A 23,871-nucleotide genomic window follows, 5' to 3' on the forward strand; every position below is an offset into this window, starting at 1 on the left:
CTGGAGGTCTGGGGACACCTGCCGCCTGGAGGTCTGGGGACACCTGCCGCCTGGAGGTCTGGGGACACCTGCCGCCTGGAGGTCTGGGGACACCTGCCGCCTGGAGGTCTGGGGACACCTGCCACCTGGAGGTCTGGGGACACCTGCCGCCTGGAGGTCTGGGGACACCTGCCGCCTGGAGGTCTGGGGACACCTGCCGCCTGGAGGTCTGGGGACACCTGCCGCCTGGAGGTCTGGGGACACCTGCCGCCTGGAGGTCTGGGGACACCTGCCGTCTGGAGGTCTGGGGACACCTGCCACCCAGGGTCTGGCGGGACTTGTTCCCCACTTGTGCTCCTATTACTCATCACTTCTTTAGTGATATTTGGGATCAGGCGACAGCCGCGTTGCATGATTGGTTTTCCTTATTGCACCGGCCAGGTTGGTTACCTGTTTGGAGGCCCCGAAGCTGCACCGCTTAGGTTTTGGGATTCGGTTTGTGGGTGTGGATTGTTTTGGCCTTAGTTCAGTCCGAGCCGCCTCCTTCCTTCCCAGGTGGGCATAGTTTACCCTGCTCTTCTTTCCCTGCTTCCGGCTCCCAACCGTCTGAGGGTTTCGGAGTCAGGGTGGGGTTTCGCTCAGGGAGAGGCTCGGTTGGCTTCGGGGGCTGCCACTTCCGATGAGGGCACAAAGGGAGTCGAGCCCCTTTTTCCCGTCGAGGCTTCCGAGTCGAACCAGCTCCCTAATTCGAAACGTTTCCCTTGGACTTCACCTTTCCATATAGGGCAGTAGGCATGGATGAGGGCACTGCCCCAGGGTCTCTGTTGATGATTTCTGGGGCTCAGGAGGAATCCACTTTTAACTCTTGGGTTCCTTTTGACCCCGCTTGCACTCTTGTGCCCTCTGCTAAGGGGCTTCTTCTGAAGAGGAGGGGTTTTCATACCATCCTTCCCTTTGTGTGTTGGGTGCAGCTCCCTTTTGAGTTCGTTTCTTGTGGCCTTTGGGTTCCTCGGGTTCGTTTCTGGGTTCCTGTGGGTTCCTTGGGTTCGTTTCCGGGTTCCTTTGGGTTACCTTGACCTTGAGGTGATTCCGGGGCTCAGCAACCCCGTGACCCGGTTGTCGACCATGCCTCCTTGTTGCTGGACTGGTCAACCAGGCTGTTGGACGCGGCTGCTCGCAGCCTGACGTATGAGTCACAGCCTGGTTCATCAGGTATCCTTTGGAGATGTTTGTCAAGTTCTCTCTTGAACACTGTGAGGGGTCGGCCAGTTATGCCCCTTATGTGTAGCAAAAGCGTGTTGAACAGTCTCGGGTCTCTGATGTTGATAGAGTTCTCTCTCAGAGTACCTGTTGCACCTCTGCTCTTCAACAGGGGTATTCTACACATCCTGCCATGCCTTCTGGTCTCATGTGATGTTATTTCTGTGTGCAGGTTTGGGACTAGCCCCTCTACTATTTTCCATGTGTAAATTGTTATGTATCTCTCCCACCTGCACTCATAAGAATACAGGTTTAAACTCTAGTCGATCCCAATAGTTTAGATGTTTTACTGAGTGGATTTTAGCAGTAAAGGATCTCTGCATGCTCTCCAGGTCAGCAATTTCTCCAGCTTTGAAAGGGGCTGTTATTGTGCAGCATTATTCCACTCTAGAGAGCACTAACGTCTTGAAAAGTATCATCATCGGTATAGCATCTCTAGTGTGAAAGGTTCTTGTTATCCAACCTGTCATTATTCTTGCAGTTGTGACGGCTACTTTACTGTGTTCTTTAAATGTAAGGTCTTCCGACATCAAGTACACCCAAATCCTTTACATTGCCTTTCCATTCTATGTTTTGATTTGACCGAGTTTTGTTCTTAGCACTCTCTCAAAGATTTTTATGATGTGCGATGTGCTATCGGTCTGTAATTTTTTGCCTCTGCCCTATTTCCTCCTTTATGGAGCAGTGCTATCTCTGCTGTTTTTAATATGTCAGGGATAATGCCAGTATCTAGGCTTTGTCTCCAAAGAATGTGAAGGGTCTGTGATAACGGTTTTCTACAGTTCTTGATGAATATAGAGTTCCAAGAGTTGGGGCCTGGTGCAGAGTGCATAGGCATACTGTCTATGGCTTCTTCAAAATCCAGTGGGGATAGGGTGACATCTGATATATGATTTGATGTTGTATCATATCCATGAAAAATTCATTTGGGTTATCAATCTTCAGTGTGTACAGTGGCTCGCTGAAAGCAGAGTTGTACTGATTCCTCAGTATTTCGCTCATTTCTTTGTTGTAATTAGTGAAAGTTCCATCTCCCTTTCGCAGGGGCCCGATACTAGATGTGGATTTTGATCTTGATTTTGCATAGGAGAAGAAATATTTCGGATTTCTCTATTTCACTGATGGCCTTTTGCTCTCTTTGCCTCTACTGGGTTTTGTATGATTCTTGTAGCTTTAGTTCAATTGTTTCTATTTCTCTACCTAACCTTCTTCGCCGTTCTTGAGATAGGGTGCGACTCAAGTTGTTCCACGATTCGTTTTCTTTGCCTATAGAGGGAACGACGTTCCCATTCCAATCTGCATCTCTTCCTCTTTTTTCTTAGGGATATGCGGTTTGAACACATTTCTAGTGCTACTGAGCTTATTTTTTCCAGGCACTGGTTCAGGTTTGCATTTTCTAGCTGTTCTTCCCAGCTTATTTCTGTGAAGTCTTGGTTTATTTGTTTCCAGTTTATCTGTTTATTATTGAAGTTGAATTTGCTGAAATCTCCTCCATCGGGAATCGGGACTGGTTTTGAAGGTTTATTCCCCATGCTAGTCAGAACTTCAATTAAGTTGTGATCTGAGTAACAGGTATTTGTAATCATTATGTTCCGGATCAATTCATCATTATTGGTGAAAATGAGGTCCAGCGTGTTCTCCTTCCTAGTTGGTTCTACTATTTGCTGGTTTAAGGCAAACCTGTCGCACATCCGTAGCAGGTCATTTGCATGTGCCTGTTCATTTAGGCTACTTCCTGGAATTCTCTCTGATACAGCCGTATCAGCTTTGGTCTTCCAGAACAGCTGGGTTCCAAGGAACTCATTAGTTCCTTGGGTTCGTTTTCGGGTGCCTTTGGGTTCCTCGGATTCATCCTTTTTGGAGGTTTTTTCCTCCGATTTTCCTTGCTAAGGTTCGGGAGACTATCAGTGCTTACCTTCTGCAGGACCCGGTTTAAGCCTCGGTGCTGAATCCAGCTTCATTTCAGGTCCGCTCCTCTTCCCGTCACGGGGGCATTCTGTGGTTCCTGGCTGGCAGACTATTCCTCCTCCTCTCTTCGGACTTAGCGTGGTTATTGTCGTAACCACACACATCCGTGGCAGGAGGTTTCCACGGTGTTGCTAGTGTTCTTGGGGGGAGGGCTCTGCAGTTTCTCAATGAGTGTCTCTTCATCCCTGCGCTTCCTCATAATATTGGTCTGGTGCAGCTATGTGTTCTAGTTCCCACTCTTTCGGCTGCTTTGGCGGCAGATGCCTTCCAACTCGCAGTCATTTGGCCTCTTGCGTTTCTTTAGTCGTATGGAGCTGTCTTCGGATTGGCTTTCAGTGGGTGTGGGGGGCCCTCAGCTGGGGTCTTAGTCTTAGCTGCTTCTGCATGGTCTGCCTTACTGTTACTGTTTGTGGCGATCCTCCAGGAGGTGGTTTTCTGTTTTTCACCTCTCGTCTCACGTGTTGACAGGCTGTACTCACTCTGTTGTTGGCTTCAGCTTGTGCCCTTGCTCTTTTGTCTTCTTCACTGTTTTGTCCCTTCCGAGGACTGTGTTCCTCAGTTTCTGTAGGTAGCTTTTGCTCGTTGCCAGCCTATTTCGGACTTGTTGGTTCTCCAGGGGAGGGCACTCCTGCCACTCCCGGTACTCCGGTATGGTTGTGCCAGGGCTCGAGCCTCATTTAGTCGGGGTAGGCCTCTGGTGCCAGTTTGAGTCAGTGAGTTCCCTGTTGCCTTTTTCGTCTGGTCGCACGGTGTTTGCTCTGTAAGAAAGTCAGCATCTCGGGGTTTGCGTTGATCAGTTTGCAGGTCACCCAGTTGTCAAGGCGATTGGGGAGAGGCTCTCTCTTTTTGCCAACGCCTGGTCTCACGACTCGTGGGCTTTTCGGGTCGTTCTTACGGCCTTCGGTGGCATTGAGTGGTCCTTACTCCTTTAGGGGGGTCGGGACTCCTCCCCGTCCATCCGTCGGGTCATCTCGGGGTGGGTTTGCCCCTCCTTTCGAATGACCCCGCTGTCCTTAGTCCGGCTCATTCTCGATCCGGGTTGCTTGATTGCTTCCCTAGACCTGAGGGACGCGTCTTGATGCATTTCTATCCATCTGGTTTCAGGGCTTGGTTCAGTTTGTCATAGGGCGACCTTCTTACTGCTTCTATTGTCTCCCTTTTGGGTTGATCTGATACCTCGCGTTTTTACGTGTTTGACTCGGGTCATGGTGGCCCGTCTTCGTCTGCTCAGTCTTCAGTTCTTGGTCTACCTCGACAACTGGTTGGTGTGGATCTCCCAGCCAATGTGCTTATCTGCTAGCCAGGGATCTGCCTCTTTCCCAGCTCGCCGGGTTCAGGTTCAGGTTCCTGATGCGCTGGCAGAAAAAAATATAAAAAATATCTGAAAAAATTATAAGTATAGGTAGATTTGATATTGGCCTGTAATTGTTGGTCAGCCGTATCTCCTTCTTTATGAAGTGCCGTCACTCTTGCTTTTTTAAGGATTGGTGAAATTCAATTGATGAAAAGAAGCTGTTAAATTCAGTTGCCATTTCTAAGTCTGTTGCATGTGTGTAACCATCCGTGGAGAGTTTTATCTGCTTGTTATGTGATTGTTGTTTAGATCCTAGGATGTTAGAGATGGCTTTCCATGTGCGTTTTATGTTTCCTTTTGCTTCTTCGAATCTGTTCTCATAAAAGGAAAGTTTGACTTTTCTTCTCACACTGGTAAGCATTGACAAGTACCTCTTAACTACTACTTTTGCAACTAGGCCCATCCTGTTTTTTTCATTTTCGTATTAATTGCTTTGAGTACGCCAAATGTGAGCCTGGGGTCGTTTAATCTTTTTGGCAGATATTTGCTTTGCAAGGAGAGGACAGTGATCATATCACCTCTTTCTTCTATCTTCTAGCTTTGGCATAATTAATGCATCTGACCTCTCCTCGTAGCTCTTGTCTTTCAATTCAGGAAGCCATTTTGTTGCATATCTTTGCACCTTTTACCATTTTGTTGATGTGTTACTTGAGATATTGGCACCATATAACTCTTGCATATTCCATTTTTGGACTCACAAAGGTTGTGAACAAATTCTTTAATATTTTGCCATCCACACATTTAAAAGCAATTCTGAAATTGGAAGGCATAGCATAGGCTCCTTGCATAATGTTCTATATATGGTACTCAGGTGACAGTTTTCTTTCTAACCCCTAGATCTCTTTATCAGAATTTTTTAAAGCTTTTCCACATAATTTGTATATTGTTGCATGTTCCATATCTTTGCATTTATTCACATTAAATTCCATTTGCCACTTGTTGCTCCATACACTTATTTTATCCAGGTGTTCTTGAAGGGCGTAACAGTCTAAGTTTCTTATCTTCCCTAGTATCTTAGCATCATTAAAAGCATGTTCATATAATTCTGTATTCCTGCTGGTAGATCGTTTATGTAGACAGTGAACATTATTGGTGCAAGAACTGAAACCTGCCATACTCTGCTAGTGACATTTCTCCAGGCTGAGAACTTGCCTCTGATTACTGCCCTCATTTCTCTGTTGGAATTTTTTTTATCCATGTTAGAATTCTCTGTCACCCCTCCAGCATGTTCCAGTTTTCAAAACAGCCTCTTGTGTGAGACTCTGTCAAAGATTTTTTTTAAGGTCCAGATAACCACAGTTAACCTAACCATCTCTTTCCTGTAGAATCTCTGTGGCTCTGTCATAAAAATTAAGTAGAGGAGAGGATCTTCCTATTTGAAAATCATACTGTCTTGTATCATTTCTCTCTATGTATTCTTTCCATTTGTTTTAACTATTTTTTCTAGTGTTGTGACTACCACACTTGTCTATGACATGGGTTTATAATTTTGGGAATTTTTTATAATAAAATATGTGGAACATCGATACAAGAATATATTCATGTCACATGCGCCTGAATTCCTGATTTTACCTGATTTACTAAGGGCCACTAACCCTGGTGACTTTAACTAGGACATGAAGGTGGCAGCTTATCATAGGTCCCCCTATTTGCCTTTATCTTTTCCAGGTAGATTTTAAAATTTAACACAGTTTTGGCATTTATGGCTTTGACGGGTAGGCGGTTCCATGGGTTTGTAACCCTGTGGGTGAAAAAGCATTTCCTGTTCTCTGGCTCTCCATTAAAGCTTGTTGAGGTTGAAACTGTTGCTCCTTGTTTATTACATCTAAACTTTTGAAGAAATTGTCCAGATCAGCATCCTCCAACTTGTTCGGTATTTTAAGTTTCAGCGAGATCCATTGACCAATAAAACATACTGTTATTAACCACTTAACTGCGCCAACCTGGAAAACTCTCTTTGATTTTTCCGTACCCATTCTAAATGGTACGAGGTTGGTTGTATACGAAATGGACTCTTAGGACCTCCAGTGAGAGGCAGCCATCTTGGAAAAAAAATCCAGAAAGCCCTTGGGCTGTTGGATGGGTAGTACTGAGTGAGCAACCATGGGTAGCGCATGTGCCTCTGGCTCCTAAACAACTCTCCGATGCGGTGTTGAAAGATAACGCACTGTCGGTGAAATTCAAACCTTATTGTTTGAAGAACATAAGGGTCATAATATTGGTGAAGCTAAGCACAATAAGGGCCTAACACAAAGGTCGAATGCAAGTGATACAGTCCCTATGAGGGCGATACAGCGAGCGTATCCAGTTGTAGCTCTGAGTGTCACCCTTGCAATCCTATGCTTTCTCCAATTTATTTAGATGATACATAGATGAAATGTTTTCTGCGTTCAGTGATGATGCATCTGATACAAGTAGCATAGATGAACAGTGTTTGCAGCTTCCATAGTGGTGTTTTCCATAGATATTTTCATGAATACCTGAATCTCTCTCTGACTGACGGACACTCTTTGAGGCAAGCTGAATCTCTTCCTATGTGGAACCATACAAAGTGATCTTTTCAAGACTACCTTACAAATTTATCTTTTCTTATAATCTTTTCAATACTACCTTATGCTTTACAAGCTTGGCTACATACAACCTACAAGTACTAAAACCAAGGGTGTATTTGATTGTGTTATTTGCAAGCACATAGAATGAGGAAACAGGAAGCGAAAATTTATCTGTACCTGGTGCAATGAGAGCGAAGTCGCGCTGTGCACCATAGAATACTTCGTCGATTATATCTCACTTCCGAAGTACTAAATGTGTAATACAGTGTGTTACTGTGTAAATGGTGTGTAAAATTTTACATATTGTAATTTTAGTGAATTTTTAACAAGTAATATTGCGACAATAAACATTTATTGTGGACACATTACTGACACATGTATCACAGTTCCATGGAACATTATGAACTTTCTACTGTATACATATTGTAAAGGACACAAATATGTATCATATACGATAAAAAAATCATATAAAACCGCATTGGAAATACATAGAACAAATAATTGAAAATATATTTGTGGCAACACCCGATGCTTGAATGGCCTGTGTGACCGTGTCTGGGCGAGTCATGCACGGGCGACCAGGCCCTGATGACATCACAGCACACCTTGTCCACGTCCCCACAGCCAAAGTAAGTGGAATTTGGTATTTATTTTTTACATAGACATGTTCAGGGAAGGAAATTTATCATTTTACGAAGAAAAAAGAATTTTTTGGGAACACTTTATTTCATGCAGCCAGGGGGAATTTCACAATAAACTCTGCGCAGCACGGTGGTTAAGCTACTTCGTAAAGTGTACTCCAATAACATTTACAGGACTAGTTAAAGAACTTTGCATTGGGCAGAGGACTTCCATCTACTGCAGTCTCTGTTCTAGTGGCATACACAAGATACAGTATTGAATAAGCGTCACTATTCCTAAGACTTGACTAGAATAAGCCGAGAAGTAAAATAATAAGCTAAGCCATTTTGGAATGTATTCCTCAAACAGATATGCTTGATTATTATATGCGAGTGTTCTCTTTCAGAGTCGTTGAACTGGATAAGAAGAAAACAACGCAACTTAAAGAAAGAGGGAATCAGAAAGCTGATTCAGATGGTAGTGAAGATTCCAGTGATGAAGAATTTGCTCCTGTGATATGGAGAACAAAAAATTCTCTTATATAGTAACCTGTGAAGCTCTCAAAAACTACCAAGATTCCGTAATAAATTTTCAAATATTTTTCATATATTAGTATTTTGAAATACTATACTTTTGATAGTTATCAATCTCATTTATGTCTTTGTATAAGATTGTGGAGGACAGTCTTTAAGCAGAATAGAAAAAGCACATTATATTGATCAAATAAATTTTTGCATATTATTTACATATACGGTAGATCCACATACAGTACATATCTCCATATTCCTCACATATATGGTATGTAACCTACACATATTGTACCTCATAAGTGAAAACATTTAAAACCAGCAGCATCGTATGTACAACTCTTGAGCACTACCAGACTCACTGCAGGCAGTACCAGGTCCAGTGACTGGATGTCACTAAGCCAAGCTCACTGTAGGCAGTACAGGTTACACTGGCTGGATGTCACTAAGCCAGGCTCACTGTAGGCAATACAGGTTACACTGGCTGGATGTCACTCTTGCTATGGTTTATCTTCCACTTGGGCCATTTAAATGTTTTAAAATATATCACTAGTAGCAATAGATGAATATGTTCAGTATATAAGAATACATGCATATGTATGTACATTTAATCTCCCTATAGAAATATATATAGAAATACTGTACAGTACTGTACATGCATGCATAAATACACACACAAATACTGTACATGCTTATGTATACTGTGTATGCACTCTCCATACAACAGATTCCTCTAAATTATGAATCAAATCCACCCACCGTGGCTTCCCTCTGAAATTGGGATTTTCCTGAGAAAATGTTGAAACTGATGCAGCCAGCAGTGTAATCCAGATTGTCAGTTTGTCACGTACAGTAACATCCAACAGATCCTATTATTTTTTCTGTTTTTGCTATTCCACTTTTTAACCCTTCAATGGTGCATTGCAACTAAGGCTTCTGGTAAGTATCATCCATCTTGAAAATAAATCCTTCTTTGTGGGATTATTATTAGGGATTACTCACTAGGGAATACTCTGTAGAGGTTACTCAGTACTAACACTGTAACCGTGAGTAGCGTACGTAGCAGCAGCTCACAGTATCACTTGTATAGACGATGACATAAATAAGAAGAGCAAGAATTTGACAGTGATAGTGAAAGATGATCATAATAATGATAAATACTAGGTACAAAGCTTGGATGTTGGTGACACAAAGTGAATCCGATGCATGTGATATTGCACTCGGTGCGAGGCCTACTCGCGCATAACATGTAGACAGTTATATATACAGTGTGATAACAGCAAAGTAATTAGTTTAGTTCTAATATTTTATTATGGTGCACGCATAAGTGACACGAATATATCTGTGTACCAGTGTTCTACATGTTCTGTGATATAAATAACATTACACTATTGACAGCGCAATGCTTCATTTCATTCCATCATGGTTAAAACATTAAAATGCAAATAAATGAAATATATTCAATACATGCAGTTACAGCTTGCTGCAAAATGTGTGGGGCTAGGCTGTGCTTGGATCACTGGTTACGGGATTATCTCCCTCCAAAGTATCTTACTGGCTCGTAATGGTGCATAAATATCAATAATTGTATATAACATGTATTCACTGTGATAACAGCAAACACCGTATACAGTGGTACCTCGGCTTACGAATGTCCCCTCTTTACGAACTTTTTGGGTTATGAGCCTGATTTCTTCATGAAATTTGAATCGAGTTACGAGCCTTGTCTCGGGAAACGAAGATTATTGATATGCATATGGCCGACCTAGCACGTGGTGGCACGGCGATCGCGTTTCGGTTTACCAGTGCCTCCTGCTCCTGCCTAGTGACTATCATGCCTGAATTCTCTGTAAAGAATTTCCCTTTTTTTTTTTTTGGCTATTTAAACATAAAATTGTTGTTATATATCTTGCCATGGGTCTCAAGAAAGCCAGTGGTAAGGTTCAAGCCAAATAAACACATGTGAGAATGACCGTAGAGGAAAAACAAGAGATCATTTGTAAACATGAAAATGATCCACGGGGTTCTTGAACTAGCTTGACAGTACAGCAAAGCTATGTCAATGATATGCACTGTAATTGCTAAGAAAAAGGACATCGAGTGCTAAAGTAGCAAAAAGCGTATCAACAATCACAAAACAAAGAACACAAATACTTGATGTTGAAAAGTTATTAATTCACCCAGAGCAAGCTGTAATAGGCCGTTGTGTTAACCTTTTTAATGACAATGTGATGTCTCACTTCAGACAAGTGTTACAACATAAGGAAAAACAAGTGTCACTAGACAGGTTTTTAGTGAGAAAAACAGCAGTGAGCCACAAGCGGGTCCTAGTGGTATGCAGGCAAAATGTGCCAGTGTGTGTACCCCAGAGAAGTCATCACTGCCTGATATTATAAGGGAAGGAGACTCCCCTTCCAAACACTAACACCTCTCCTTCCCCCTTTCCTCACCATCTTCCATACACCAACAAGAGTCATCAATAAACTACACTACACTACACACAGAAATCACAATAGCATAATGCTTCAAATGAACAAATCCACAAGGGCCGTGATGTGGGTTTGAACCTACATCCGAGAAGATCCCAGGCGTGCCTTAATCGACTGAGCTATGATATGGTTAAAAGAATTGCAACAGGGAGTTCAACTTGGCCTCACATGGATTGTGAAGTCTCTCCGAGACACAAACCAGGGTTTTACACAATTCCCCCATGCACCCGAGCTCTGTCAATAAGCTATTTTATCTTTTCTCCTTTACTTCATTACACACAATTCTTTTAACCATGTCGTAGCTCAGTCGATTAAGGCACGGCTGGGATCCTCTCGGACGTAGGTTCGAACCCTTATCACGGCCCTTGTGGATTTGGTCATCAATAAAGGTTAGCAATAACTTGTACATACTTTAGTAATAAAGATTTGGGTGAATTAGGTATAAAATTTACTTTGAAGTTATTTTTATTTGGGAGTATGGAATGGATTAATTCAATTCACATTATTTCTTATGGGGAAAAATTCACTTCAGTTTATGAATTTTTGGCTTTCGAACCGTCTCTGGAACGGATTAAATTTGTAAGCTAAGGTACCACTGTATTTTATTGTTCGCAGAATATAATATGGTGCACAAATTAGTGACATGGTTGTGTGCATACCAATTTTCTGTGCATTTTCTGTTCTATAAATTGACAATCCAATAGATAATGGCACTAAAAAATGTGAAAACATTAAAAATACAGAGGAAACTCTGTTAACAAATTTAATCCATTCCGGCACCAAGCTCTTCATGTGAAATGCTCGTCTTGTGAAACGAATTTTCCCATTTAAAATAATGTAAATACAATTAATCCATTCCACTCCCGTGAAACATCAATATGAAATTTTATAATGTAATTATAATACATGTAATTATTATAAATGTTTTGTTTTACTGTTTTCAATTGTATTTTACCTTATGAAGAGTCGTTGCGGGCTTGAGGGAGACGATGGGGAGGTAAGGAGGTAGGGAGGGTTTACGGTGTGGAAGGAGAATCCACCTCCGAGTCAGGCAGGCTCACTCTTCTTGTGAATTTCACCCCACTGGGACAGGGTTGTGGGTCACCAACACTTGCTCGTCTTTTCTGTACCTTTTCAAAGAACGTATCTATTGACACTTGCTTTTATCTTCGGTTTCGGATGTCCCCAAAATGAGACAGCAAATTGTCATTGAACAAGTTCATACACCGTGCAGTCATTGCTTTATCAGGGTGATGGTTTTCCAAGACTGCATTCAGCTTTTCAAACATTCCCAACATTTCCTTGATCTCATTGGAAGAGGCGGCATACTCCCTTTATATACTTTCACAAAACCATAAAAATGGCAAAGAAAAGCCCAATAAATGCAGAACGATGCTTATCCTGCGCAATAAAACCACAACAACTGTCTTCGTAAGTATTCGAGAATTTGTGAGAACCAGTGGGAACGCTAGGAAGCACCACAGGTTTTCTCGTTAACCGAGCGGAAGTCCGTCAGTCGAGACTAATTTTCTGCAAGTCGCTCACTCATTACCTGAAATGCTCATAGATGGGGCTGCTCGTTACCCGAGGTTTCTCTGTACAATGAAAACAATACATACTTTAAATGTGCATAGCTAATGCCTCCTTCCCTCTGAGAGCAATCTGACCTGGAGTTTGATTCATCAGCAATCAAGAATTTATGCCATTATCAGGAGCTCATCACTTATTACAGCTAAAGTAAGTGGTTTAGAAATTTTATTTTAATTTTCCTGTGATCGAGAATGTATTTTAACAATACAGTACAGTACAGTACAGTACTATAATAGAAGAACATTAATTTAGAATTTTATTTCCTCTTGTGCACAGGGCAGGTTATTAGTTTCTTGAACAATTGAGGTGTTAATAATTATTTCTATTAAAAATAATGCATTTTATTTTATAAATGTTACTGTGCTACACATAAGGGACATAACTGGCTGACCCCTCACAGTGTTCAAGAGAGAACTGGATAAGCACCTCCAAAGGATACCTCATCAACCAGGCTGTGACTCATACGTCAGGCTGCGAGCAGCCGCGTCCAACAGCCTGGTTGATCAGTCCGGCAACCAGGAGGCCTGGTTGACGACCGGGCCGCGGGGACGCTAAGCCCCGGAAGCACCTCAAGGTAACCTCAAGGTAGGTGCTTGAACTGTACTATAAATTGCACAAAAGTTTGTTTATAATAATTTTTGTTCTGTGGCATCAGACTTGATGTGACTGGAGGAGTCGGGTAAGAATAGTAAAGTTACACCAGACAAGGGTATGAGGCTGAATTATTAAGAGAAGCTTGACTGGGGCTGGAGAGGACAACAACCGGCAGAGAAGTATGCCAGTGGTACAGTACTAGTAATGTTTTTAGCATAAAAAACTAAATATTAGCAGTTCATGGAGTTTGAGAGTGGTGAAGATACAGACTGTAGATGAAAGAATGTCTTTTGAACCATGGGCATTGAGGACTTTACGACCAGTTGAGGGGTAGCTGCAGAATTTTTATTAACGGTATGAAAAAGTACATGGCTTGCATTTGCTACTTCTTCGTTACTAAGACCAGTGTGTGCTACATAAAAGGTAAGTACAAAATTAATTTTTATGTACATTTATACATTCTAATATAAATGTAAACCTGAGATGACACCAAAATCATTGTTTATTACACACAGTATTCACAATAGCATGATATATCAAGTGAGATGTATCAAATACATCAAAATCCACAAATATAATGTGGATTTGTTCATCATTGTTTATTATTTGTGTGTTTGAATGTGCAGAGATATGCATGGCATGGTTTGCAGTAAGGAACTTTCAGAAAATTTGATAACCCCAAAAAAGGTAAAGTATTCAGAAAACAGGGTTATTCATAAATTCGGATTGGGTTCATAGTCACTCCATAAGGAAATGATCCAGGTTTGAACGATGTACAGTAATTATTATTTGTAAAAATAATATACAGTGGAACCTTGGTTCTCGTAAGCCCCGGTTCTCGTAATTTTCGGTACTCGTAGTCAATTTCTCAAAAAAATTTGATTCGGTACTCTTTGTTTGTCTCGGTGTTCGGAATTCGTTTATACACGTCTAGGTCCACCAAACCCATGGCATCGCGGCGAGGCGCGCCTCAGTTTACCAGCGTCCTGCCGAGGTGACGACAGTGCTTGAATTCTTTGTGAAGAATTTAATTGTTTTGGAGCCTTCTTTAGTTTCTGAACATAAAAGTAATTATTATATATCATGCCATGGGTCCCAAGAAGGTCAGTGGTAAAGTTCAACCTAAGAGAACAACTATGAGGATGACCATAGAGCAGCAACAAGAGGCAGCTGAGGAAATTTCTTCAGGTTAGGAGGAGGCAGTAGAGAATTTCCCTTCCTCAACAATTAAGAAATGGTGTACAATACAATATGGGAAGAAATACAAAGTTTTGTTGACACGACTCACCCAAATAAAGCTGTAGCAGGCTGTTGTGTTAACCTTTTTTATGACAATGTGATGAGACAAGTGTTACAGCGTAGGGAAAAACAAGTGTCGCTAGACAGGTTTCTAGTGAGAAAAACAAGCAGGGAGCCACAACCAGGTCCTATTGGTATGTAGGCAAAATGTAAGAGAGAGGGTACCTCAGAAATGTCATTAGTGCCTGAAGTTATAATGGAAGGGGACTTCTTTTCCAAACACTAACACCTCTCCCCCTCCCTCCTCATTGTCTTTCATACGCACAAGTGTCCTCCATAAAGGTAAGTATAAACTATAAGTAGTTTTCTGTATAACATGTATTTTTAGTTAATATTTTTGGGGGTGTGGAACGGATTAATTCACATTATTTCTTAGAGGAAAATTCTATTCGTTTTAGTATTTTTTAGTTTTCGTAACGTCTCTGGGAATGGATTAACTACAAAAACTAAGGTACCACTGTACTGTTTTACTCCCGCACAGTTGAAAGAGTTATCAGTATATCATAGTCAGCCCAATTCGTTTCCAAATATCGTATTATAATTTACATTGTCATCTAGTAATTTGTGCTGCCTCTGAATTAGCTAATGAGATGAGACTAATGGTTATTTGGGTATTCTCAAACTGTGATGATATAATGTGATAAATATTGCACCAATGTTGATCAATCGTGTAACCAAAATAATGTAGTCCTAAAATTTGTTATATACTGACTTATAATTTAAATAATAATTCTAATGAATAATATAATCTGTTGTCTAATATGCTAGTATTTAAGCAATTAAGAGCTTTATCTTTCTCGGTGGAACATGATATCATTCCCCTCAAGCTGGAGAAAACAGTTATTTTAACACAGTTTATTAAATCAGTCATTGTGACACGAGTGCTTAAACAAAATCTTATCAGCTTCCATTTGGCTTTTCTGCATCCTATGATCACACACATGTAACATTTTTACATATTTTACCTCTATCCACACACACATGTAAAAACAAGTCAGTGGTACAGATGAACCCACTTGGAAACCAGGTAAATGAATACTGTACTACAGTATATATTATGATCTTTAAAACTCTTAAATCTTAAGATACAGTCCAGTACAGTATTCTTAAAATCTTTCAACAGATACCGTAAGGGTACTGGATTTGAAGAAATTTATACACGTTCTGATCATATGACTTGAAGGTAGACAGAAAACAAGTGATCTCGGCACAGACAGTACTGGCATCAGGTTTCCATTGGACTCACAATTTATTTTAAGTAGACTGTAATGCCATTATTGCAGAATACTGTAGTTAAAAAGAACATATGACAGGATGGACACAGGGTTTCATGAATGAATAGCAGTACCAACCCTTATATACAGACAACAAACACTGGTGTGGTTAGTATGAAAAATGGAGAATTAAAGTGGTAGAAATTGAGTCTGATTAGTGTGTATAGTGCTAGTAGGTACAACAAGGGAATTAAAATTTAATAAAGAAAATATGCAGCCTACAGATTTGAAAACTGGAGAGTATCAAGATTAATTGCTCGTGTGTTATCTTATGCATATATTACACGTTTTACGTGTGTGTGTGTGTGCGTGTGCGTGCGCGCGTGTAATGTAATTACCTAAGTGTAGTTACAGGATGAGAGCTACGCTCGTGGTGTCCCAAATTCCCAGCACTCTGTCACATAACGCTTTGAAACTACTGACGGTCTTGGCCTCCACCACCTTCTCACCTAACTTGTTCCAACCGTCTACCACTCTGTTTGCGAAAGTGAATTTTCTTATATTTCTTCGGCATCTGTGTTTAGCTAGTTTATATCTATGACTTCTTGTTCTTAAAGTTCCAGGTCTCAGGAAATCTTCCCTATCGATTTTATCAATTCCTGTTACTATTTTGTATGTAGTGATCATATCACCTCTTTTTCTTCTGTCTTCTAGTTTTGGCATATTTAATGCCTCCAACCTCTCCTCGTAACTCTTGCCCTTCAATTCTGGGAGCCACTTAGTAGCATGTCTTTGCACCTTTTCCAGTTTGTTGATGTGCTTCTTAAGATATGGGCACCACACAACCGCTGCATATTCTAGCTTTGGCCTAACAAAAGTTGTGAACAATTTCTTTAGTATATCGCCATCCATGTATTTAAAAGCAATTCTGAAGTTAGAAAGTGTGGCATAGGCTCCTCGCACAATATTCTTTATGTGGTCCTCAGGTGATAGTTTTCTATCTAGAGCCACCCCTAGATCTCTTTCTTTATCAGAATTCTTTAAAGATTTCTCACATAATATATAGGTTGTGTGGGGTCTATGTTCTCCTATTCCACATTCCATAACATGGCATTTATTAACATTAAATTCCATTTGCCAAGTGGTGCTCCATATACTTATTTTGTCCAGGTCATCTTGAAGGGCATGACAATCATCTAAATTTCTTATCCTTCCTATTATCTTAGCATCATCAGCAAACATGCTCATATAATTCTGTATACCAACTGGTAGATCATTTATGTAGACAATAAACATCACTGGTGCAAGAACTGAACCCTGTGGTACTCCACTTGTGACATTTCTCCATTCCGATACATTGCCTCTGATTACTGCCTTCATTTTTCTATCAGTCAGAAAATTTTTCATCCATGATAGAAGCTTGCCTGTCACCCCTTCAATATTTTCCAGTTTCCAGAACAACCTCTTATGTGGAACTCTGTCGAAAGCCTTTTTTAGGTCCAGATAGATGCAGTCAACCCAACCATCTCTTTCCTGTAATATCTCTGTGGCTCGATCATAGAAACTGAGTAAATTCGATACACAGGATCTTCCAGATCGAAAACCATACTGTCTGTCTGATATTATATAATTTCTCTCTAGGTGTTCTACCCATTTAGTTTTGATTAGTTTTTCCAATACTTTCACTATTACACTTGTCAATGATACAGGTTTATAATTGAGGGGGTCTTCCCTGCTGCCACTTTTGTAGATTGGAACTATGTTAGCCTGTTTCCACACGTCTGCTACGATTCCTGTACACAGGGATGCCTGAAAGATCAGGTGAAGTGGAATGCTGTGCTCAGATGCACATTCTCTCAGAACCCATGGTGAAACGCCATCTGGGCCAGCTGCTTTGTTCTTACCGAGCTCCTTGAGCATTTTTTCCACTTCGTCTCTAGACACCTCTATGTGCTCTATGTTGTTCTCTGGGATTCTTATTGTATCTGGTTCCCTAAAGATTTCATTTTGTACAAACACACTTTGGAACTTTTCGTTTAGTGTTTCACACATTTCCTTTTCATCTTCCGTGAATCTATTTCCCATTTTCAACCTCTGAATATTATCCTTTACCTGCAATTTTTTGTTTATGAATTTATAGAATAGACCTGGTTCTGTTTTACATTTGTCTGCAATCCCTTTTTCAAAATTTCTTTCTGCCTCTCTCCTCACTGCCATGTAGTTGTTTCTCGCATCTTTGTATCGCTGGTATGTTTGGGGGTTCGGCCTCTTCCTGTATTGATTCCATTTTTGTGTCTTTTGGTCTCTAGCCCTCTCGCAATTTCTATTGAACCAATCCTGTTTCCTAGTTCTGCATCTCTGTTTTGGTATAAATTTTGTTGTGCCTTTATCATATATTTCACAAAACTTGACATACATCTCCATGACATGACAAAATGACGTGTGTGTGTGTGTGACATGGAAAACCTGAGGTGCCATCACTGTTTTAACTGTTAAGTTCACATTATTCTCCACATATCTTCAGGTTGGTTTCTGTTGTGGCAGATAGCTGCATAGAGACCAAAATATTCGGTACTTATTTCATTTTCAATTCTCTTGGTGAGTTTGTGCCATATTCCTCTCCCATTCTCTTGTTTGTACACTTTCTTGCTTGCTCATTTTCCTTTTCATAAACAATATATACGTGCATGCCTATAGAAAGAGTTGTATTTAATGAAATACTAAATATGCCATTTATTGTCTTGTATTCTGCTATGAATACTGTATCATTAATACCGTATATAATAATTCGGTGAAAACGCATTTGTCATGGTATACCTCTGAAATTAGTGTCTAAATACAGTATATGTAAGTGGACATAGTACAGTATTTTAAACATGTTGGCTACTATAACTGTGTGTCCCCTTGTACCAGGTGACATAATATAATTTACTATATTGCTTTTTCTCCAGTTCATAAAATCTTGCTTTCTCCCATTTATCTTGTCTCTGCTCAGGAATATTGATTTTTGACTACAGTATATGTATAGAGAACTGGTCTTGTAATATACCCCTGCCTTGAACTAGAAGTAAAGTTTCCATGGTATATAAGTTTTGTCTATATTATTGCAATATGTATTATTTTTCTTAAATAAAGTGATGAATAATACATTAAAAAGGTTTTCTTGTTCAATACAACAATTAGAGTTTGGTATAACAATACAAAAGGCTTGAGTCCTTTGTGATGTCAGCAATATTGGCCAGAGATGAATGTTGGCTTCAGCAGGGTAAGGGAGAGGTAGACCCCCCTTACCATGATCTGTAACCATAAGGGCCAAAATGCAGATGGAAGGACAAAAGAGGAAGGTGGAGATGGACCACAGTGAGGCCTGCATTGGTAATGGAAGTGCTGAGACACATGGGAGTAAGGGACAAGACCACATATGGAAGATGGGCAAGTAGGAAGGGCAAAGAATGTGGGGAGGGGGTATGAGAGGGACACTCTCAGCTGCAGACTGAGAAGGGGGGCAATTAAAAAAAAAAAAGTGCATCAATTAAGGTCTCGGCAGCAAAGACATGGAAATGATTTTAGAGTTAGAGACTGGGAGAGTGGGTCGAAGTCTCCCAACAAGCACCATGAATGTGTGCCATCCGTAGTTGATGCCTCACCTCAGAAGTGGATATTGTCCTTGTACTTGAGGCTGAGAATAGACTGTTCCATTTTATAGTGAGCACAGAAGCATGATGACAGGGTGGGCACCACCACAATTAATGCAGTGAACCTATAGGGTTTTGCAAGAAATCTTAACATGGCTGCATTTGCTACAAAGAGAACAGAAGAACAATTCACTCCCATAAGTCAAAAACCCCATGGCAAAATTTCCAGCAAGTATTGCACTGATGTAGAAAGAGGACATGCTTCTTGACTGAACATATTCTGTATATTCCATCGTTATCTTGAGTTGATTTCGGGGCTTTGTAGTGTCCCCGCGGCCCGGTCCTCGACCAGTCCTCCACCCCGGGACAGCTGACTTAACTCCCAGGTACCTATTTATTGCTAGGTAACAGGGGCATCAGGGTGAAAGAAACTCTGCCCATCGTTTCTCACCGGTGCCCGGGATCGAACCCGGGATCACATGTCCAGCATACTGTCCGCTCGGCCCCTGACAAAGGGGCCGGCTGACATAAAGGTTATATGATCTTTATGTAACAGTTGACTTCCATAGAGGGTGAAGGACAGTTGGAGGAAATGTCAGTAAAAATCATAGAACATGATTTCATAGAGAACTTGGTTGTGCCTGGTAGTCCAGAACGACACACTGCCAAAGGCAAACTGAAGCTGACACTGAAGAAGGGAGAAACAGTTACTCTGAGAACAAATAGTAAAGTACCAAATATATCTCACTTGGGAGTGAGGAGGAAAGACCATTAAGAGCAATTAGGTAAAAAAGAGTAGTGCTTAAAACTCTACCAGGTGGAACACTCATATTGGCAGTAATAGGCAGACAGCAGTCCCAAAGCATACCATAAGTACATCAAAAAAAGGAAACTTTGATGAAAAAAGCACCAAATTGCTTCAGTGCCTGTACCAATTACCAAAGGAATGAAAATGGGCTAATAAATTACACCTCCAGGTAATGTCATGTGCTTTCTCTAGGAAAAAAGAATGACTTCAACTAATCAACTACAGAAACGGCATTAAAAATATATACCCTCAAATTACCAGCAAGTCATTTGTAATGCAACACTTGTGAAAGCCAAATTAGGTGTAAAAGCTAATGATTATCTTCTGAAAGGCTACATTAACCATATATTCTAGCAGCATGCAAACACAACTAGTCAGGGCAATAAGGGGAAATTTCCAGGCGAAGTGCTCTGCATACAGGGATTTTCAAAGAGAACAACTTCCATGTACTTTAAAGTACTGTACAGTACATGGAATGAGATGATGTAACATCTTGTAGTAGATACCATCGTAGCCCAGTCTAGTGGATAAACAAAAGGACAGATCAGACTAAAGTTCAGAAAGAGTAAAGAAATCATTCTAAGAGTAACACTGCTGTCTGCAGTGTTATAGTCGTAAGGGCAAGACTTGGCAAAGTCTTGCCCTTATGACTAAGGAAGTCAGGAGGGAACTGACTTCCTTATGACTAAGGAAGTCAGGAAATCCCATGACTAAGGAAGTCAGGAGGGAACCAGTGGTAATGGTTCACAAGTGTGAATAGAACACTTTCGCACTTTAGATTATCCATGAGTCGTCACCGTATTTTCTTACGTTTCCGCATAACAGACTACGCCTGTAGTCCATCGAAAAAATATTTGTATAAAATCCATTTATTATCCGATCAACTTGGGAATAGTATACAAATGTTTGCCATGAAATTTACGTTTTCTCTAATAGCCGAACAGCTTATAAAAGAAAACGGCGTGGCAGTGAATCATCGTGGTAAAACAATTGTATTATTGACACGACGAGTGTAATCGACGTAGTTTTTATATATGTTGCCGATCGAACGCATCCTTATGTGACCTTTAATACTTATGTTCTTATAGAACATTCTATTGCGAGCACATTGGTACAAAAATGAAATACATACATCGACAAATAATGTCAGGACAGTGAATTGAATATACACTTTTCAAAGCGAGTTTCGCCGATATGCTGCCGCGGGTAACACTTCGGCCACTTCCCACACTGTTTTGGGTGGGCTACGACATTGAATCTATATTTATATGCATATGTCCGCGTAGAAAATTTTATTGCGATTCCAATGATACCACAATTAGCGATGTAGGACAACTGTAGGCTTCGCAACCATTAAGAGAGTGGAAACATTTTGTTGCTGTTTGGCGCTCTTGGCGAGTGATCTGAATAGTTTTTTATTTGGTGTTGATAGTCCTTATGGTTTGGCGGCATTTTATAGATATGTAGATATCTAGACAGACAATTGTCTATAGATAGACAATTTTATTGCGAACACAGTGATACCAAATTTAAATACGTGCGCCTTCAATTATTATCAGGACAGTAAAAAGAGTGTACACTTTTTCGGTCTTACCGCATAGGCGCGCGGAGCGCCGAAAGCATCTAGGGTATTATTTTTGTTTGAGCGCCAAGAGTGCGAAAGTGTTAATTAATTTAAATTAATTTGACGACACCAGCTCAACTGTAGTGGAACCATCAAGGTGAAAGGTGGGTACTGCATCATGAACAAATGGTGAAAGGTGGGTACTGCATCATGAACAAATGGTGAAAGGTGGGTACTGCATCATGAACAAATGGTGAAAGGTGGGTACTGCATCATGAACAAATGGTGAAAGGTGGGTACTGCATCATGAACAAATGGTGAAAGGTGGCTACTGCATCATGAACAAATGGTGAAAGGTGGGTACTGCATCATAAACAAATGGTGAAAGGTGGGACTGCATCATGAACAAATGGTGAAAGGTGGGTACTGCATCATGAACAAATGGTGAAAGGTGGGACTGCATCATGAACAAATGGTGAAAGGTGGGTACTGCATCATGAACAAATGGTGAAAGGTGGGTACTGCATCATGAACAAATGGTGAAAGGTGGGTACTGCATCATGAACAAATGGTGAAAGGTGGGTACTGCATCATAAACAAATGGTGAAAGGTGGGACTGCATCATGAACAAATGGTGAAAGGTGGGTACTGCATCATGAACAAATGGTGAAAGGTGGGACTGCATCATGAACAAATGGTGAAAGGTGGGTACTGCATCATGAACAAATGGTGAAAGGTGGGTACTGCATCATGAACAAATGGTGAAAGGTGGGTACTGCATCATGAACAAATGGTGAAAGGTGGGTACTGCATCATGAACAAATGGTGAAAGGTGGGTACTGCATCATGAACAAATTAACCCATGGTTATGCAAACCTTTAAGTTTGGTGAAGAGAGGTGTTAACATTGAGAGAGGAGACAAATACCTGTACTTGTAGCTGCACAACTAACCCTGCAGACCTCAGCACAGGCTTTCTTAAAATGAAGGATTCCACTGTTTGAAAGTGCTGATGGGTCTTTCAGGAGAATAAAGCGCTTCAGTCCAGGACTCAGTGGGGTGAACATGTAAACAAGTCCAGAGCAGGGGACAAGAAGGTAAGCAAATAAAAGACAAATAGTGAGTAGGACATCCTTAAAAAAAGGATGGCAGCCTGAGAACAGGAAATATTCTTGTGTTTTTGATGCAGAATGGAAAGCTCCATTTTATAGCTAGCACAGGAATGGAAGAGTTGTGCAAGTACTGTATACTTTATATATAGGTATTGGATATATAAACTGGATTTGCCACAAAGTGGGCAGAATAATAATGGACTTTTTGCAAGCCTATGCCATTAGGCTTCGGCTTGTGTGGAGGAACCATTCCTTAACAGAACATTTGACCCTCACTGGACTATTTGATCCCAATTACAAGAGAGTTCAGAAGAATGCATCTAATGTATACTGAAAGGAGGAACAGGAGAGCGATAGTACCACCCTTAAGGAGCCCCAGTGATGGAGATTTTTCCAAATATGGAAAATAGTGAAAAAATTTAAACAAATCTCCCGTTATTTAGCATCAGCGTCGTGAAAATTTCATCCCAATATATTAAGAAATGGATTTTTTACAAATTTTTAAAAAATAAAAGTGTGCAAGAAGGTCGGCAACCAGTACTGATAATAATAGTAACACCTGTTTACTGGCAGTCAGGGATAGAGATGCAAGCACCTGTCCGACACATAAAGAATAGTAGTGAGAAGGGTCTACAAAGTAAATATGCAGTTGGTCCCACCTGGAGGGCCAGATTTCACACACAGTATAATGTTATGCTGTATTTTATTATGTATCATATAAATATTTAGATTTTGCTACATGAAATATGAGCATTATATGCCATTCTGAGACCATAATGAATAAACTAACAATTGGTTACATATTAATATTTTGACACCAAATTTGAAATTGATTTTTTTTTCTGTTCATGGTATGATGTTGCTCCATTAGGAAAAGTTGGAGAATTTACCATCTTCTTGAGATCTTGAGGTTATCTTGAGATGATTTCGGGGCTTTTTAGTGTCCCCGCGGCCCGGTCCTCGACCAGGCCTCCACCCCCAGGAAGCAGCCCGTGACAGCTGACTAACACCCAGGTACGTATTTTACTGCTAGGTAACAGGGGCATAGGGTGAAAGAAACTCTGCCCAATGTTTCTCGCCGGCGCCTGGGATCGAACCCAGGACCACAGGATCACAAGTCCAGCGTGCTGTCCGCTTGGCCGACCGGCTACCATGAAGATATTAATAAAAAATCCTTGTGTGTTTGAGGAAATTTCAGTGCACAGTCACTGGGCCCTTTAAATTCATCCAGAAAAAATTTAGGTACCTTTTCCAGAACCTTATGGACATGACTCGGTGTATCAAGGTGGATGGCTTGTTCCCGATAC

At 40.8% G+C, this 23,871-nt stretch overlaps 1 protein-coding gene across 1 annotated transcript in view; it reads left to right on the top strand.

Annotated features, from left to right (window-relative positions):
* LOC123763531 (zinc finger protein 830) overlaps positions 1 to 18,594 on the top strand; it is a 31,887-nt gene extending 13,293 nt beyond the window's left edge. Inside the window, exon 7 of the mRNA XM_045750664.2 lies at positions 8,141 to 18,594. Within this exon, the coding sequence (XP_045606620.1) occupies positions 8,141 to 8,279 (139 nt within the window). The 3' untranslated portion in view covers positions 8,280 to 18,594. The remainder of the gene's footprint in view (positions 1 to 8,140) is intronic.
* Positions 18,595 to 23,871: the final 5,277 nt, after the last annotated feature.

Source organism: Procambarus clarkii, chromosome 52 (genome assembly GCF_040958095.1).
Source record: "Procambarus clarkii isolate CNS0578487 chromosome 52, FALCON_Pclarkii_2.0, whole genome shotgun sequence".
In the NCBI taxonomy this organism is placed as follows: domain Eukaryota; kingdom Metazoa; phylum Arthropoda; class Malacostraca; order Decapoda; family Cambaridae; genus Procambarus; species Procambarus clarkii.